This window comes from Pogonomyrmex barbatus, unplaced genomic scaffold, assembly GCF_055798465.1.
Source record: "Pogonomyrmex barbatus isolate J1 unplaced genomic scaffold, ASM5579846v1 scaffold3, whole genome shotgun sequence".
Lineage (NCBI taxonomy): Eukaryota > Metazoa > Arthropoda > Insecta > Hymenoptera > Formicidae > Pogonomyrmex > Pogonomyrmex barbatus.
Genome location: NW_028297127.1, coordinates 685,997 through 706,885, shown reverse-complemented (window position 1 = coordinate 706,885; position 20,889 = coordinate 685,997). Strand labels below are relative to the sequence as shown.

The 20,889-nt window shown below is 27.4% G+C and overlaps 1 protein-coding gene across 2 annotated transcripts; it reads right to left on the bottom strand.

The window, feature by feature from the left end:
• Positions 1 to 296: 296 nt before the first annotated feature.
• LOC105429969 (golgin subfamily A member 1) lies at positions 297 to 20,059 on the bottom strand. Of its 2 annotated transcripts, none has more exons than XM_089080322.1 (8): positions 19,954 to 20,059; positions 18,280 to 18,673; positions 16,400 to 16,488; positions 15,465 to 15,593; positions 10,568 to 11,095; positions 2,140 to 2,667; positions 1,487 to 1,717; positions 297 to 658 (listed from the first exon to the last, which is right to left on the bottom strand). In XM_089080322.1, exons 1-8 carry the CDS (start codon positions 20,035 to 20,037, stop codon positions 503 to 505), a joined length of 2,139 nt encoding a protein of 712 aa, XP_088936448.1. In that variant the 5' UTR covers positions 20,038 to 20,059; the 3' UTR covers positions 297 to 502. The 2 variants fall into 2 exon arrangements, with proteins under 2 accessions (XP_088936448.1, XP_088936447.1); XM_089080321.1 differs by lacking the exon at positions 19,954 to 20,059 and adding an exon at positions 19,516 to 19,805.
• Between the last annotated feature and the right edge of the window lie 830 nt (positions 20,060 to 20,889).

Genomic DNA, 20,889 nt, shown 5'->3' with positions numbered 1-20,889 from the left:
AAAACTTTCATACGTCTCATCGAAAATAGTGATGCTCTAAATGAAACAAAAAAAAAAAATATTTTTGGTATTTTTGTTCAAGATAGCAGAATAAGGCCGACATAAGGCTCTTCCTCTCCTATTGCATAATTTTTGTACATAAGTTAATACAATAAATATACATAAAAAATCGATTACCCAAGCTTCAAACCAACGCTGTCTTATTCATTCACATTTATCAAATGATAACATATATGAGATCCCACTACAATATGATATCAAATTTTCTTTTTATCATAATATGATTCTATTGCGAATTATGAACATTTTATAATTAATTTATTATATATGCAAATATAAAATTATCATTTACATTTCTTATATAATTTTTAATTATTTTATATATTTTTCGAATTAATTGCGGTTACTTCTAATCTTGATATAAATATTACAAACTAAACTTGAACAAAAATTTATGCTTCTTCTAAGTACGTTTCGTACAGTACGAAACGTCTTCTTATTATCAGCTAGGTGGTATGGCCTTGGCAGTTTGTCCAAATCCTAGATTAGGCCTGGTACCAAACCATGACATTTTCCATTCTAAAGTTTCTTGAAGTAGACGTTCCTCTTCTGGCGTAAAATGTAACAATGTCGCCACTGCCCTTGTTAAATGGAGAGCCTTTAAGAAATAATATGTAATTATATAAAATAAATAAATAAGTTCAATATATAGAAAATAATTTTTTATCTAGAGATAAATTATAAAAATTCTATTCAAAATTAACACATATCTAAAGCATAGATATATTTATGATAATTTAATTTCAATTTTTTATGTATCTCCAATGATCTTTAATAATTCCTTATATACTTAAGTTTCAACTGATATTACATATCAGTTTTTATTAACATTAATGTTCTTCAATGACAAAAAATACATTAAACGAAATTACAAAATTTTCTCCTTTTTAAAGTTATTCAATGGCCTCTTTCAAATACCATTATTAAATAATTTCCTCTTCAAACGTTATGGTATTTCTTTGTTGCAGATTCAAATTATATTAAATTCTTTTGCCTATAAATTAAATTAATTATAAAATTTTCTAATAAAAGAAAGATTTATATGATTAAACAATTCTATTATCAGTAATTACGTTCTAAAAGATGTGTTAATGTAATATTTTAATAAGTACAAAAAAAGAAAAAAGTTTTCCACTTTTGTGAATTCTAATTTACTCAATTCATTTTTTGGTATATTTCATTGATTGAAAAGGATTTTAGTTGAAATCAATAGTTAATATTACATTAATATTATATTAACTGAAGAGTTTTTGAAACGTAGAAGTAATTCAATTTGATTATAGATCTGTGGAAATGCATAAAAAAGTATATTATCACAAATACATCTACATACTTCAAATTTGTAATAATCTTAAATTAAATTTTTATAATTTAAGTGTAATTGTATATAAAAAAATAGACAAATTAGTTCAGAATAAATATGCACCTCGTATTCTCTGCTAGTGAGAAATTTTATGAGAACATGCTTCAAATATTTAAAATTAACGTCATCTTCCCTAGAATTATTATGTCTGGCAGTGACAGTTTTGGATGAACTTGGATTAAGAATAGCAGCAGGAGCATCAATGTCACTATCTAACGAAGAGAATGGAATTTTTAATTCACGTTGCAGCGTTTTCTTCATATCGCTTAATCGTTGTTGCAAAATTTTAATTGTCTGTGAAAAAGAAAAAAAGACAATTAAAAATACAATCGCAATATTTATTTACAGATAATATAGATAGTTGATGTAAAAAAATACATAGAAGTAAAAAAATTTGGATTTCAGCGAACTTAACTCATATTACTTTATTAATTTTTGATATTCACTATAAGTATATTTTATGATTAAAATGCACTTCTTCTCGGCTTTCATTAAATTTAAGAAAATAATTAAAGAAAATAAATAAAAGATTAATAATTAAAGGCAGATTTATTGAAATATTAAAGCTGTTGCTATAGCTCAGCTTTGAATTAGACATAGTTTTAAATATGATTATTACAAATAAATAATCAACTATTAAAGCAAAAGGAGGTTTTTGATATATATATATATATATATATATATATATATATATATATATATATATAATTATCTACCTTATTTTTCTCATTTAATTGATCTTCTAAATCTAATAAATTATTCTTCAGTTTTTTTTCATTTCCTTCCAATTTCTCTCTGTTACGTTCTACTTCTTCTAGTTTCGCGATCTTTTGTTCAAATTCTTTTAATGTACTCATCGTCTGTTTTCCTTCTCTTATCTTATTCACTAGCTCATCCTCTAGACCCTCCATTTTGTTTTGAAGTTCCATATTCTCAATCTTCTGTTGCCGATTTTCTTGTTTTACAATTTCTATGTCTTGTGATATCTGGGCATTTCTTAACAAAGCGGTGTCTTTTTCATTTCTTTCCTTTTCTAAAAAGACTCGCAACTCTGCTATTGCTGCTTGTTCAGATTCAAGAGTTTCTCGTAAATATTTCACTTCCGAACTTAAGGAAGAATTATTCGTTTGTTCTTTCTCTAAAGACATTCGAAGGCTTGCTAACTCGTTAGTAACTGCAATGAAGTTGCTTGATGTGTTTTCAAGATCTGATTTCAATTGATTTATCTGTTTTGAGGAGGATTCCTAAGAAAACAACAAATTTATTTTAATTAGCATATATATATATATATATATATATATAATTTAATCGCAATCTTGGTTTATACTTGCACATAATTAAATAATAATATTAATTTTTTTCAAAAAATTGTACATAAGATGAACAACATAATTGGTCATTTTAATTATTTCCGTTTACTCTGCACTTATTCAAATTATTTTTTTTTGTTTTTCAAGCTTTTTTAACAAAGTTTTCTAAAGATTATCTTAATTATTTTTAAATAAAATTATTTTACCAATTTTTTTTATAAAATTTTATTTCTCTAGCTATTAAATACAAAAGTATTGAGGCAACATAAAACATCAATAATCTTATGAGACACCTTATATTTCTGACATATTTTAACATCAAATATAAAATACCTTGCAAACTATTTATTGATACATTCTTGAGGACTTTAATATTTTTATACTCAGATTAATGAGAGAAATCAATTGATCGAAAGAAGATATTAAGGAAAAGTTACTTTAAAAAATTATATAAATTGCAATATATTTGTTCTATTATTAATTTTTTTATATATAATTAATTCGTCTCATTTGTACATAAAAGTACCGCAATATGATTATGAAAAAAATTAATAATTTACAAGATATTTTATATTTCATGTCAAAATATGTAAGAATAAAATATAAAATATCTCATAATTTCTTGATTTTCAAAATTCTCATATGTTAGATTTATAGTTATCGGATCTGTTATATGTCTTACTGCAGTTTCATGTCTCACAGACACGAAGTGCTCCTACTGATTGTATTGTAGTAATATTAAAATATGAGTGTTATGCATTAAGATTATAATCATTTATAATATACAGAAATTGTTTTATGACGGATAATATCGCTTACAATAGCGAAAAGATTAAAATTTTTTTTATTTTGATGAGTATGTATTATACTTCCAGGACTTGATATTTTCATTTATTAATCTTACAAATAGTAACTATATGGACGCAGCTGACAATACTATAATAATAAATTAAAAATAAAGAAAAAAACTTTTTCTTTCTTCTCGCTCGCGAGCGCTTGTTTTGAGGAGAGGAAATGAATGCGCGCCCTCAAAATTTTCCGTATTTATCTGGAAATCTATTTTTCTTAATGACGTAAGTTTCGAAATAACACTTTTTTAAACATTCTGGGATGAGATTATGACAGGACATGGAAATAAAAGAATGATGAAAAAGTAAAATTAAAGGTGAATGAAAAGCAAGAAATTATAATCTTTGTATTCTTTATTTAGTAAATAAAACATACATAACGCGCATTACTCTCATTATGCGCGGCCTTTTTCTTTCGCACGAATGTACACAAGCATGTATAATAATATAAAAAGATAAATTGTATTATTCATAATATTAGGATACCGCTTGCATAAATTATTTATTTCTTATAACGTCAATTTTTTTTAACACGCTTCCGAATAACTTGTAACATTTAAACAATATTATAAAAGCAAAATTAAAGAATTCATAATAAAATTATCGTATACACTAAGAATTAAAAAAATAAACTGCTTATCATGTAAAAAACATAAAGCTTTATAGCAGCTTTATAACATTCATATTTTTCATGTACAGAATTAAAAAGATACATTCATTATTTTGTCAATTTTTAGATAATGACTCAAATAAAATATTATAAGTATTTAAGTTAATGTATTTAAATAATTATATGTAGCAAATTATAATGATGTCTATAAAATTTTCATTTGGATCATTAGCAACAATTCCATACATTAAATAATTGATATAAAATGTAATTAATATATTAGAATGCACTTGACGTATTAAAATGAAAACAAATTAATACAATTTATTAACTGAATACACACACATGTTCTATTTGTATAAAATGTGCAGCTACAAAATTTATGAATTAAAATGCCATCTAAATATATGTCTATAATAAAGTTCTCGAAAAAATAAATCATAATATCAATTTTTGAAATGCATAATTTGACATTTTTCAAATTAATAATTTTTGATATATAAAATGTATAGTTCATGTCATATATAAGTTATATATAAGAAAAAAAAATGGTGTCAAGTATATACGCACATATATTGTCTAGAAAAAAAATAATAAAATGTAAATAAAGATTAACATATTGTTTAAAGTTATAAATAAAAAAACCTGTTGTAAAATGTAAATGTTTAAAAAAAAAATGAGGCAAGGTATGAAAAACTGCACCAACTATAATTCATATTAATACGAATGTATATTTATTATAAATATATAAGCATGTTTTAACGAACTTAGCTGAATGTAATTATGGAATTATTTGTGGTATGTCTATGCAATATTTCAACACACCCAAATTATTTCATATATCCAAATCTACATCCCTACCCACCCACACTCTAGCACTCTGCTCCATCTCATCATCTCACCATCTCATGCCCATGCCTATGGCCACACGCGCACGCACGCACACATTTCCATAAAGAATTTTTCACGATAAGGAAAATTGGATATATTCCTATTCAAATGAAAAAAATGCATCAAAAAAATCAAAAAGAATAAAAGAAGAATGATCCATTGTGAAGCGTGTTTTAATTAAAATAAAAAATATTTAATGCAAATACTTAGCATTACTAGATATATAGGTATTTCAAGGTATTTCAAGTTATAATAGAATAATGAAGACAAATAATGTTTCCAGTTTAAAACATAAGGAATAAAGTTTCTTTGCTAATAATGCTGTTAGAATAATTTTATGCTTACATAAACTAATTTATATGTTATTTTTAAATTAATCAATTGTAATACATGCTTTTGTCTTTAAAACCAATTTTATTTTCATATAGATGCGGTCAATCGATTGCCAAGTGGAAAAGAAATAACGAAACATAAGAACTATAAAATGCAATTCACTTGGTGTTGTAAATATTTCGAAATATTTTTTGACCAAACAATTGATAAAAATTCTTTGTTCTAATTGATCGAGCAAATATTTCCAAGTATTTATAGCAGTCCTAAATGGATTGTAGCCAAGTTAACAATATAGTTTATTTCTTTCTGCATTGAAAAATATGATTTTGCAATCATAGCGCAATTATTAGATACAAAAAATTAGCTAAAATATTAAATGATAATAGCAAGCAATATATAAATGATTAGCAAAATAGAATTAAGAAAATATAAATAAAAAAACAAGCATTCGTATATGATATCATATCGTGGTGTCGTATATGTTTTGCATCTTATCAATATAAATGATAAAGACAGAATTTATATCTGAATGATTTATCAAATTTCAAGCAAGAAAGTCTCTCTATATTATTATAATTAGATAATAGTCATTCACACTTATAAAAGTGTGTAATTTTTTATGAGATTTAAATTTTCTTGTATATATTATTAGATGCTGTTATAAGGACTTCTACATAGGATAATTTTCTAATAGATACACAAAATAACGATGCATTTTAAACATGCAGCTATAAACATTCAGAATTTTAGTTAGATCAACGGAACATTTTTTTGAATGTGTAAATGTCATGATGATGATTTACAGATCGTCCTAAAGAATATATTTATAATATTTGTTTCGCCCTGTTCGATCAGATTATCGTGATAAAATGAAAGTGCGCTTATGATGACAGATAAGCGTGCATGCCGGATGTAGTATTGGTATGTAGCGTTGGCGCTAAAGATCTTTGCACGTAACAAGTTTTTATAGTCGTATAATCGTAAATTTGCAAGAAAATTGACCAATTACACAATTGATTCTCCTTGTTATTAAAGAATAATCAATTGCGATTGATCAGTTTTTTATGAACTTACATGCTATTATGATTAAAAATTTGTTACATGGAAAGACAATCGCTTAACAGCGATAACAAATGTGTGTGTGTGTGTGTGTGTGTGTGTGTGTGTGTGTGTGTGTGTGTGTGTGTGTGTGTGTGTGTGTGTGTGTGAGATGTAAATTTCTATAAAATTGGCAGTTTTTAATAGCACTTTATCGGTAGATAAAAGTTTCCTCAAAAAAGTCATGTTATCAAAATCTCGAATATATCGAAATGTTGAAGTCCCTTTTCCACTTTGTTGATTGGTTTTCTCGCTGCGCTTACTTCATCAGCAACTGTCATCCTAGAAATCACATATATTGATGATTGTGTATCAAAAAAGTTATTAGTGTAATAGTGTAATAATAGTGTAATAATAAATAATAATAAATTTCTCAATAAAATTAAAAAAAGATCATTTAAAATCAGTGTGAAAAAAAGAAAAAAAGTTATAAAGTATCGAGGCGCAACCTTCAGATTTTCATCGCAGCATCAAGCATACTATGCCACACCGATGCCTGATAAACATTTTATTGTAATGATACTAATGGAGCGGATATTAAGATTCAAATCGGAATTTCTCGTTAATAATTAATATAAGAAGCGCATCGAATAATATTTGTTATTTGTATATCAACACCATGTTATGATTAAATTTCGGCAAAATCGGGACACTGAATTGAGACAAAGGCGGAACGCTTCCCCTATTAATTCAATTATTTGATTCTATGTAAATTTTCTAATGCGAGCGAAACGATTATTGTTAATTAATTTCCGTTAATTTACAATATATTGTATGATGACTAAAAGTGTTAACTGTTTTAAATCAGATATTTAGGATCGCAATTTTGCTAGCAAAAAATTCACTATACTGGATGAGTAATTTGATACAAGAATGTAACAAGGAATTTATAGATTTTAAGGACAATTTAATTTAGGACAAAAAGATTGACATGAAGAAATTTTAAGAGCTTGTGATAAAGATGGCGAAGATGCAGGAGGCAGCGGAGAGCCCGTGTGAAAACGCAGAAAGTGTAATACAGGAAGTGGTGTAGGGTCTGCAGGAATTCGAAAGTGCAAAAGGCGACGGAGAGATGTTGCAAGAAATTCAGGAAGCGTATTGGGAGGCGGCGGAGAATCATTGCAAAAGCATTGGATGCGTGGTGTAGAAGGTGACGGAGGGTTGCTACAGGAACTTAGGAAACGGCGTAAAGCCGCTGTGGGAACGCAGGAAATGACCGCTGCAGAAATTCAAGAAGCGTAATACAGAAGGCGGCAAAGGGCCGCCTGCAGGAACTTAGGAAGTAGTAGTACATTAGACGGCGGAGAATCACTGCTGATAGGATTTCAGAAACGCTGAAATCGGAAAAAGAAAAAAAAAAAAGTTTCCAATACTCCCTTCGTGGGAGTAACCCAATAACACAATCTCCACTCTCTTCATGGGAGTAACTCAACGACACAGTTTCGAAAAGCTTAACAATATCGACATAATTCCGAAGTTCACTGAATAGCTTTCACTATTCCTCTCAGAGAAACGCGACACAAAACTAATTCTTGGCTAATGGTGAGTATTAGGGGACTAAAAACGTATAAACGTTGCGGAAAGTTGTCACACATTTAATTAACAGTTTCGAAAACAGAAGGACTCGGATCGATGAAATGTTGCTTGGCGAAATGTATTCTCGCGACAAATAAATAAGGACAAAAGAATTTCTTATAATACATACGTGTTTTGTTAAAGCCACAGAACAAGCGAATAGAATTGATCGTTTACCACTCCGAATTTTCTGGACAATTTTTCAACACATTTTAAAGCTTAAAATTTCAACTTTTAAATATTCTAAAACATGGTTTTCTTCAAAGATTTTCCTACAAACGATGCTAATTTAAAATGAACCTTATAAAAAATTGAAAAATAAATTTTAACTTTGATAATGTGTACGGAAGAAATAAAATTTTTGCTCTAAAATTTTTTAGCCATATTGTAAAATTAATATTTTCTCTTTATAAAATGTTTTTTTAATTATTACATTTACTTTTTCATTGAGTTATGAAGATTTGGAATAATCCATTTCCAGGTATTTTCTCTAAAAATCTGTAAAGCTGCCTACGATTTCAATATGACCATGGTGACTAGTCAGGAGCCTTAAAATGTATCATAAGTGGTCAATTACACGGTCAAGCTTAATCTCGTATGTCTGATATATGTCTTTATGTATAAGCGTAAATATGTGTAATGTATAAATGTGTAAATGTGCTCTCTCTCTCTCTCTCTCTCTCTCTCTCTCTCTCTCTCTCTCTCTCTCTCTCTCTCTCTCTCTGCGTGCACGCGCGCATGTTACTAGATTGATAACACCACGTATCTTGATGGATAAATGTGTTATCGATAATATGAATAGATGTATAAGCTTCCCAAAATATCGTATAAAATAATAATTTTCAGATGTAATTAAAAATAACTTCATTAAGACGTTTTTTAATATGTGCATGGTATATATCTAAAAGAATATTATTCCTATTAGTTAGGTATTAATACGTTCATTATTTTTTCGAGAACTTTCTTGATATTTTCATTCGCGGTATGTATGTGGGTATGTGTGCATACATACCATGCGCATGCATGGGTAATGCACATGTAAGCGCACACGTACTTGCCACGCATGCACATATGCATGCAATTATCACACAATAAACAAATATACGCACGCACATAATCCACTCGATAGTATATAATTAGTTAATGTGATTGTTATATGTGAAAATTAATATGTCCCACTTAAATTATTAAATTCAAACAAATAATTACACTAATACAAGTTACAACTTCTACAATATATTTAATGTTAAAAACGTAAAAGAAAAAATAATTATATATAGCCATAGTGTTTGTGTGTGTATGTAATGCATTATATTAAATGTTATCTATTTATTTCTGTGATCATTTTAGATTATTATATTTGATATTTGTTATATTGATTGATTGTATATTTGTTTTATTGATTGATTTGTTTTATTGATTGTGTTAAACTTGAAAGATAAAAATGTTAGAAAACAAATATATACATTACATAATAAAAAGCAATGTAAATGTATTTTTCCTCTAAAGAATTATTGATTTATAAATTTTAAGACTTCTGTTAATTCACTGCACTTTTAATATGATGTTGAACGACGAGAAAATGTATGATATAAATTTCTGCAAAATAGAAACATTAAAATAGAAACATTTTTTGATAAAATAACGATTACAATCGGTGGAATAGACTTATAAAATATCGAAAATTCTTCTTTTGCATCGATAATCAATAAATAATTATATATCTATAGCTCTATATTTAATTAGGCATCATTTAATTATATGGTGATTTATTATTAATCATATGTATAGTTATTTATTAATTAGAGCAAAAGAAAATTTTTCAAAACGTATTTTACAATTATATTTTATATTTGTAAATGTTATTTTATTGGAAAATATATCTGTTTTAATGTATTTTACAAAAGTTTTTATCATGTATTTTCTCGCTTCTGATATCATAATTCAAGGTGATTGCAGTAAGTTAACAGGAATGTTAATAAATGATCGTATTAAAATATGAATATGTTACAAAAGATAATAAAAATCGAGAATAATTAAAGCTGCTAATTTTGTTGTTGACAAGCGTATGTTAAAAATATAAACAAGGGGCACTTTTTGCGATATGTTAAGATAAATAAAAAATATTAGATAATAAAAGATTCTTCAAACTTCAATACCTCAAACATCAATACTTTACTGTTTTTGTTTAGAATAATAGCAAAGTCATATATCACATTGCAAAATTATTGTATCTTGAGAATGCAACATATTTATAAAAACATTGTATTCTTATTGCATAAAAACTGTAGCCAATAGTAGCCTAAGACCAACAAACAGCAAGTTTTATATATTATCGATTAGTGTAGGAATTTATTGTGAACGAAATCTGTTCCGTTTCAAGAAATGCCTCTTTAAAATAGGAATTCGGAAAAATCTTCGGTAAGAAACAATCTAATTCATGCACATTCTGTCGTCATTACATATTGCGGTAACTCACAATTTGTCGTTTAAATTCATCCACCTCATCATCAACACTAGCCCGGAGCTCTTTCAGTTCCATGGCCATTTCATCCATATCTTCCGTCATGCGTAAAAGTTTGGCGTCTTTCGTTGCCATAACAACATTATTCACTTCTATGTCAGCCTCTAATTGCTTAATTTTATGTATAAGCCTTTCTTTTTCCTGTTCGACCCGCCTGCGTTCCAATCCCTCTTCACCAGCTTGTCTACTAAGCCTGCCGACCTGTGTCTCGAGACTGGAGATCTTACCCGACCAACTGGTTTTTATATCAGAGAGGTGAAGATGTGCTTCTTCAAGTTTTCTCTCTAATAGTGTCCTCTCGCGCATCAAATCGGCTATTCTTTCATCAACTGTTATTTGATCATTTGTTTCTAGAGCGATTCTCTGCTCTAATACAAATACTTTATCCTTTAAGTGACGCACCTCTTCTTCCGTTTGTGCTAATTGACAAGAAAGTTGTGCTCTCTCTCGCTGTGTAGAATGACGCATTGTCTCCATTTCATCCTGAAAGTAAATACATGATTATCTGACCTTGTTTTTATCACAACTTTATTTAACATAATTTTCTTATGAAGCGGTACGGGCATGTTTTATATATTTATAAACTAGTAACAAGTAACAAGTATGAGAATAATCCATTCAAGATAAAATAAAAATATGAAAAGATATATAGCAATATTTGTGGAATACAACTGGCGCTTGTTAAGTTTTCACAACTTTTCGAATTTTTTTAAATTAGAATTGACATGATTCAGACACATGCTAGAAACATAAATTTAGATTTTTCGCATTTCTTGTACACATAAAGCAATCAACTTGATAAAGTTAAAAAATAAGATCAAAAAATAACATAGAAATACAAAAGAATGTAATATTATAAAAAAGAAAAAAAAATAAAAAAGATAAGCTGATTTAAATTTGTAAGTGCTGTAGTTAAATATATAATATGTGCATTATTATTAGGTATTTCAATCTTTGTATAATATTTTTTTATAGAAGAAATACTCCAACATATTTTCTTTTATATCAAAGCATAGTAAGCATAAGAAGCAATTAGACGATCATTATAGAATAGCAGACTAACAGCGAAGCTCTGTAGACATACCTCTAGCATCAGCGGTAGCAGCAGCGAATTAGCGGTAATAACCGCCTAACTCTGATCTTCGATGTTCTCGTTTATCAAAGTTTTCCAATCTTCATTCGTGCGATGTGTTCACCGAACTTTCAGTATCACTTTTAATAACGTTGCTGTTCCATAACTCTAAGAAAATATCATTCATTGTATCCAGCGATACCTCGAAATGTATGCGGAACATAAATATTTATAAGTCTCAAAAATGAGACTAACTCGCACAAAAATATTTATCTTCGAGTTAAGAAGCCATTTCTCTTCTTCTTAATAATATAAAAGAAATAATTCTTTTTTTATGGAAAAATGTGCCAGCAACATCTTTCCAATTGATTTGGAAGTTTTCCAATCAATAACTCAACGCGCAGCCCAATGGAAGAAAAATAAATTATTATAAAAAGAAAAGTATCATGCGCGGAATTATACATAAGAGTTATGGAACTCACGTTTCAATTTTAACATATTTCTACAGCGAGATTTTTATATCTAATATGCACATATGTTGTAAGACTTCACTTTGAGCAGCGTGTTGATAAAAAAAAGTGCAGAAAAAAGTATGGCAAATCGTGACAAAACAAAAGCAACATAATATAATAATTAAAAACATTAATACAAATATAAATATACCTTCTTTTAAACAAGCGTGCTTAAGAAATGCGGAAATTATGAGCATCCATCTCAATTCAATCATATTTGTAATTATAATATGAATATTATTATTTTCCCTAACTATGGGGAAAATAATACATATCTATTAATACATATCTATAAGATGTTCCATTGTAATTGTCCCAGGCAAATATCTCGAAAAATATGAAAAATGCGGAAGAACATTTTAGGCACAAATTGTAAGCATTACTTAAACTTAAAAATATATGGACGGAGTCATAGCTAACTATGAGAGCAAAAGTTGTGGTAATAATGGATATAAGGGGATCGAATGTATATAAATATAAATATATATATATATATATATATATGGATATCATATTTGTCATACTTTTGTGAGATGTAACATTAAAACGAAAAATCGCCAAAAGAAACATTATAATGAATTACCATATAGTATTTGTATAATATAATAAAAAAAAAATTGGTTTCACTTCTAAATAAAACAAATATAGGTTAATGATATAAATGTATATAATTATATATTCATATAAAAATGGATCAAATTTCATATATTTATATCCAAACTAATGTATATTTATAATATACATTTATATATAATACGTAGAATATATACGTATATAATATTTACTCATCCTTTTTATTACATTAATATATATATATATATATATATATATATATATATATTATATAAACAATAAATATAATAAACCGAGGGACAAGTTTCAAAAAACAAATCAGAGCATTATTCGGTGAACTGGATTATAGAAGTCACTACAAAAACATTTATAGTTTGGTATTTAGTATATAGATACAAATTCAATAATAAAAAAAATTATTAGATTTCTAAAATCTAATCCAGCGAACAATGCTCTCTCTGATCTTTGGAATTTGGAATTCTTTGGAACTTGTCTCTCGATTTATTACATTCCCAAGTAGCAAGTTGATGTTATTTGGATTGTTTATTCTTCATGTTGACTGAAAAAATGACATTTGAACTTATTTGATTATTGTGATAAATATCTCCAGATAATCAAACGTGACACAAAATATTAAATAAACTAATGCACTGCATGTATTTTTACATATTTGCCGCCACGCATCCGGAAATAGATTAAAATGAATCGAAAATTTCTAATCTATTTTAATTTATTTTAATATATTTTGGATTGAAAGAAGTGTTTCCTTTCAATGTCGTTTCATGGATTAAAACGGATCGCATGGATTGCATGGTGTAACTTTTTTTGGATTAAAAGAATAAGAATCCCGTAGTTTTAATCCCGTTTCATGTATTAAAATGAATTTGTGGGGATGTCCTTAAACTCGACACGGCGCGTCCCAATGGCTGATAGGGAACATTCCTATAGATATACCATATAGGACAAATACGAATAAGGATTTCATCAAATAAACAACCGCGGATTAACTGAGAGCATGACATAGGGCAACAGCTATGCCATCACTGAGTCGAAGCTATTGAGAAATTATCTCTCTAAAGGCTCGGCACCAGACATCCACAGGCGATACTCGCAGTAAGAATAAATCGGCTAAGATACTGCTTTGCAGAAGGCAACGAGAAACCATCCCAATAGATCTTCTCTAGTAAAGTGTCATGATTAAGGCAAGTTATTTGGAATAAGACAAGTTACTGATCATGGACATTGGAAAACAAGATCTGGTAAGGGAGGAATATCTCAACCAGATTACGGGGCCTCTCAGGTCGTCATCAAGCGAAACAAACATCAACAGCGACGCGCCCGTAAAGACTACCAGGGCAATTAAAATCTGCACCTGGAACGTCAAAACTATGTACGAAGCAGATAAAATATACATCGCCATTAAGGAAATGGATAGACTTGCCATAGATATCATGGGGATCAGTGAAACGCATTGGACCAACAATGAAAAATCCCTGATAAACGAGCACTAGGTATACTATTCAATGAGAGAGAGGCGTCTACATACTGATACTGTATGGCACTTGAAGAAGATATAGAAAAATATTAAAACTTACTTAAGATTTGATTTAATAAACTTCTAATATCTATCTATTATATTAATTGTTAAAAATACTTTAATGCACATATGCATGCTTCTCTTCCCTTCTCCCCTCCCCCACACACGCACACGCACGCACGCACGCACGCATACACACATATACATAAATACGTACGCATGTATACATGCACATGTACACATATACGCACGCGTATCCACATGCACACTCACATACAAAATTTTATATTATTGCTACCAATTATGTATCTACTAATGAATTAATAATTTAATCAAAATTAGAATCCTGCGCACAATAGAGAAATAATAAATATTAGGAATACGAATAAATTAAATAAAATTTTGGAAATGAAAATTCGGAATAAAAATAAATGTAACAATGAATATAAATAAGTATAAAATATAATCATATCTTAGTTGTGTTCATTGTGCCTTACGTTTAATTTTTATTCTAAATTTTTATTTCTAAACTTTAATATTTATTCTTATTCCTAATATTTCCTCCATTGTGCACAGATCCTTACATTCCCTCTAATATCTCATAATAATATTTAATAATTAATTAATAACATAATAATAACTTAATAAAAATTCGATTACAGAAATATATCTTATTAAAATATTATATCAAAATATTATATCAAAAACTAACTATTACCATATACACCAAAATCTAGTCATGACCGTTACTGCCTTTCTTATTTTTAATAGTTTTCAATTTATAAACATTACAAATCAGCAAATCAGATTGCTTAAAGTTTTATACTAATGTATAGTATAATAAACAATGTTTGAAACAAAAGTTAAATCTCACCCGTTAATTATAATCTTTAAAATTCATTTTGCATAAATAAAAAAGTATATAGGTTATTCCAATAAAATTCTGTTTAACTTATATAATAAAGGAATTACTTTTTTCAGTTTCAATATTTTTATAATATAATCAAAGTTAAACTGCATAATTTGAATAATATCAAAAATATTATAAAATATAAATCTTATATAACCATATAAAAAGAAAATGAAAATCATTTCAATAAATAATAGCTAGATAAAAATTAATTTAAACAAATGAAAAATATTGATCAATTTACTCACTTGTACATTGTTCAATTCGCTTTCATATCGTCTAAGACGGGAAACTTCTGTCTTCAGATTTTCTATTTCTGTTGTAGCAATTTTCAACTGATGTGTTTTCTCTTCTACTTCTTGCTCTTTTGCCAACAACTAAAAAAAATAAGTTATTATTTATTTTGTTACTTGTTAAATATTGAAATATGATAGATAGTATTAAAAATAGTAATCATAATTATATATAAATTAAATGTATAAATTGAGGTATAATTGAAAAGAGATTATCTTCATATAAAAATAAATATATTTTCTCTTAAATTTTCACGTATTTGTTAACAATACTTATTAAATTATTAATAAACAGTTTAATATTATAATATATAATATTGTTATATAATATTGTTAAATTCAAATAATTTTTAATAAGAATTATTAAGAATTATTAAGAATTTAAGATATACATTGAACTTAATTCAATATTGTATGAATGTAAATATAAATTATTGAAAGAAATATTTGAAAAAAATAAATATTTGAAAAAAATAATCAAAAATATAATAATTTAAAATTATAATAATATCGTAAGAAATTTAAAAATACAATTTTGAAAAATCGAGAAAATTATTTATATTTTTATATAGAATTTAAAATATTTTATGATAACTTTGTAATCTATATAAAAGAAAAACATAAATAATAATATATAATATATATAATTTTCCAGATCTTAAAGTTGATTTTTTTCTTAAAATTTATATAAAGTATATAGTCAATTTGTTTTAAAGTTCAGTATTAACTTAATTTTGCATAAAATATTATAATCTTTTTTTATTTTATCTGTTATATCCATCATATTGTCATTTATTTATAAAAAATTCTATATAAATAGAAACTGTCTATTTGTAAAGAGATAAATCATATAATTTATATGCTAATTACTAATTCAATAAAAAACGTACGAGATGTTTAATTTTTGCCATTTCCTGTGTTTGAAAACCTTCCAGTTGTTCTGCATCTTCTTGAAAGTTGTACAATTTCTTTTTATATTCTAGAAATAACAATGAAATTCAAAATGTGGATAAAATAAAGTTATATTCAAATTTACATCAAGTATTAAAAAGTGGCGTTGGAGGATGTCACCACTGCAGTCCGACTTGCATCCATCATCTCTCTGGAGTACCGGTCGTAGAGTTCGAGAATGTATATACAAATATGTATATTGTGATGTATGTATATGTGTATGTATGACAATGTATTGTTTAACATGTTGTTTGAAACGCATTATTGTGATAAATATCATCACATGCTTCAGTAGGATAATAATTACGAATTTTCACGACTGATTCGTGGTCGGGCCCTGCTGTGACGCACACCCTCCCTTTTTATTTGGAAGTCAGCTTAATTAAAATTCTAAAAAAATTCTTAATAGGAGGGGTATAAAGAAAATATTTATTTATTTATATTTATTTAGAATTTCAAGCTGACTTTTACAAAAAAATTAATTTGACATATAATAACAATATTCAATTTATCCTTTGATGAATATAAATGTATAAAGGAATAAGGATGCAAACACATGTAGAAGTAAGATTGTGGGTATATAGATACATATATACATGAAAATATGAATGGATACATATATACATATATATATGTATGTATGAATATGAAATTGTAAAAATAGAGATGTATGGAAATATGAAGATATAAATATGTAAACATATAAGAGTGAAACAGCAGATGTATGAATGTATGAAAGTATAAGTGTATAGGTGCCTAAAGAGCGTGATTTAATGGAAAACTATGTTTATGCGTGCGCACACACACGCATGTATATGTATGTCACATGGAGATAAGAACCCTATGATTCGTCATTCCTATAGTATTTAACGACTCCAAACTTTTGCATACGTGTACGTGGTATTTCCTGAACATTATATATCCAAAACAATAATTTGATTGCTTTTAGCAATATATTCAAATATATTAGATCTTCTGATGCAATCACTTTATATAATTTTTTTTTATACGAATAAAGAGACGATCCAAGTTAATGTTAAATTGCTCCACTCTCAAAAATTTCCCACTTAAAAATAATTAAATAGTTTGAATAATGAAATTAAGGATATAGCATCAAGCATTTTTCAATAAGTATAAACTTTATTTGTGAGAATTACGAGTTTCAACTTAAATATGCAATTGCAAAATCACAGAACAAAATCACTTATGTTTATTTTCTTTTTCTTATTATTGGGTCAACACATTTGATTTGTTTTTTTATTCCTTTTGTAATATATTTGATTACATCATGATTAATACTTTCTTCTGTCATGATTAATACTATCCAAATATATTCTGCCTTTTAATTAAAACTTGAAATTATTTTTTTCTTTACAATTTTACTTGTAATTTTTAAAAACATTTTTGAAAACATAATTTTTGAAGACATTTTTGAAAACATAATTTCTTAAAATCACAAACGGTCAAACTAGAGTTTATTTTCACAAAGTTTTATAAAAAAAAAAAAAAAAAAAACTATAAAAATTGAGTAGTTTTCAAAAAAAAAGTAAACATCAAAAGCATAATTTTACAAGAGTCCATTTATAAAAAGGCCGTGTAAAATTTTAATTGTTGATGTTTTTCCGCGATGTTGATCGGTTGTTTCACTTTGCTCACTTCATACTAGCAAAGCATAACTGTCAAATATTAATATTAGTGATTTATGTGATGTTTTGATAATGAAATTATATAGTATATGACGCACATATATACACACAAAATAAAGAATTTATAAAAAATAAAATGTAACATTTTACAAGTTTACATTCTCTAAAAATACCTTCGGCATTTTTAACAGCGTGTTCCAATGACTGTTTTGCAAATTCCATTTTTTTTATCTTTTCTTCTAATCGCTGTTTCTCTTTCTCTTGTTTTTCTACAATTTTCTTCCATTCCTTTTCCTTTTGTAAAAGTTTGACTTTCCATTCTTCCTCCTTCTTTTCCATCCTTTTCAATATTTCTGCTTCTTTTTTTGCTAAACATTTTTTCCATTCATCTTCTTTACTTTCAAATTTTTTTATATCTTTTGCAGAAACTTGCATTCCATCATTAGACTTAAATTCAAAACTATTCTCTCTCTTTGGTGAAATTGATGGCAGAGGAGATACTGCATTTTCTTCTCTTGATCCATCTAATGATACTTGAGAACCACTAATACTACTTGTAGAACCTGTCTGTAATAATAATTATATTATCCGTACTAGAAAACTAGCATAATAACATTGCTTTATATTTCTAACACAAATAAAACAAAAATTGACATTTGTTATTCTCAAGCAGGCATTATCTAATGTCTGATAATAAGATTTTATGGAAATTTTATATATTCTATTTGTATGTACTTGAAGCATGCATTGGTTACTACTTGACCTTGACATAATTTTATGTCAAGTTTAGAAATATAATATTAAACCATTAAGGCTTGGATAACCATTTTTTTTTATATACTCTTGCTCTTCCTCTCGAAACCATTCCTAATGTTGATGGTGTCGAGAGTACTCTTTTTTTTTTCAGTAGAATGATACTGCTGTTATTCGATATGCAGTAATTTATAGCAATGAAATATGAAGTCTAAGATTTTGTATATATGTTATTTTGAAGACAAGATAGATGAACGGATTCCAAGTACGTTTTAATGATAGTGGAATATAATATATGCTCCAGTGGAAGAATATTAGATGGGAAATTTGGAAAATATTAGATCGGATATTCTTTTTTTATAGAAATTGTTTTAAAATATATATAAAAAATTGGTCTTACATATATATTTTCAAATAACCTATTATTCATTTAATCAGAAGTCCGGTAAGCAGAGACTAATTAATAAAGTCAACATTATAAAGTTAACATTATACACACACATATACTTAACCTCACGTCTATAATTTATAATGTTTGAACCAATATATTATACTTTTTTTTTTATTAAATTTAGTGTTTTTAAAAATTTTAAAAATACTTGATTAAATTAAAATTTAAAATATAGATTAATGATATTCGATGACATTATATTTACCTGAGACAAATGTTTAGAATTAATGCCGCGTATATTTCCAGCGTTCTTGATAACCGTAGACACGTCACTGCCGATTTCCTCACGTATCTTATTTTTTAAGGTAGCAAACATAATGTAATATGACGATGACTAAACTCAACATGCAGATGACAACTGTTTCAATAATCACCACTACCTGTTAATTCGATATAAACGACACTCCACTGTGTATTCATAAAGTTTAACAGTGAATATCAAAGCATAAGAAATGCATCGCGTAACTTCTACATGTACGATTCCATAAAATTATCACTTGTATAATTTATTATTTACACTACAAACGAAATTGTCAACACAACACATCACACGAATAGCAACAACTCTACTACCACTACTACTATAGCTATCATTCTTATTATTCCCAGTTGAATTTTCGACTTGGCATAAGAATAACAATACCATATCTTTGGGCGAAAACAGTTGCCATGCTGATCGGTGACGTAAGAGCCATAACGTCATTGGTATAGGAATCAATGAACGCATTCCAGCCTGCAAAGCAACTGATGGCTTCTGTTGGAAGCATACACTATTACTAGGAATTAGGCCTGTTCTACAATGCGTCGTGGGTCGTGGGCCATAAGAATGGGCCAATCACAATCAAGTATTCTCCTCATATTCGTCTGTGATTGGTCAATTCTTGTGGCTTACGGCACTGACACGCGACACATTGTAGAACAGGCCTTATCGCGTAAGTGACGTGCATCAGGAAGTCAATCATGTATTTTGAAAATTAAAGGAAATTCACTAAAATATTCGCAACTTCATATGTCAAAAGCCAATAGTAAATTTATTCACTTTTGTAATTTTCACCTCATTTCAAAATACACAATTGATCCCTAGGAGTCGATTATAACTGCATTCATCGACATATATATCGAATATAGTCGGAGTATTGAATCAAAATTATTTTGATAGATATAGAAAAAGAAAAAAACAAGACAGTGTGTGTGGGAGGGATTGCATCCAATTTAAAATAAAATTATATATTTGATTGATTAATCCAGTGGAAAATCTCCAGGTCTCGGTCGCTGTAAGTAGCTGTAATTGCAACGTGATCAAACGGGACACTTCCGTGCTTATTCAATGATATTTAATAATGAATAACTCAATACTAATTATAAAAATCGCAAAATGATGGACTTTTCTGTCCAGTTTGATCCGCTGTGCACAAGATCATCATTTTGATTCAGATGCTCCATACAATGTATAGCTAAAATTTTTGTTGGTGCATAAATCAATTATCCGTTTTTGTTACATACTAAATGAAATTAAAAAAAAATATATAAAAATTTAATTTAAATTTTTAATTATAATCACATATTTGTCACATTTATT

What these genes read in the sequence shown, in the direction of transcription:
- LOC105429969 (XM_089080321.1), bottom strand. Translation starts at nt 19,626, where the DNA reads ATGTTTGCTACCTTAAAAAATAAGATACGTGAGGAAATCGGCAGTGAC. An exon ending in ATTCTAAACATTTGTCTCAG is followed by an intron (nt 18,674 to 19,515) that starts GTAAATATAATG and finishes TTATTATTACAG; the next exon opens with ACAGGTTCTACAAGTAGTAT. An exon ending in TCACTAGCAGAGAATACGAG is followed by an intron (nt 659 to 1,486) that starts GTGCATATTTAT and finishes TATTTCTTAAAG; the next exon opens with GCTCTCCATTTAACAAGGGC.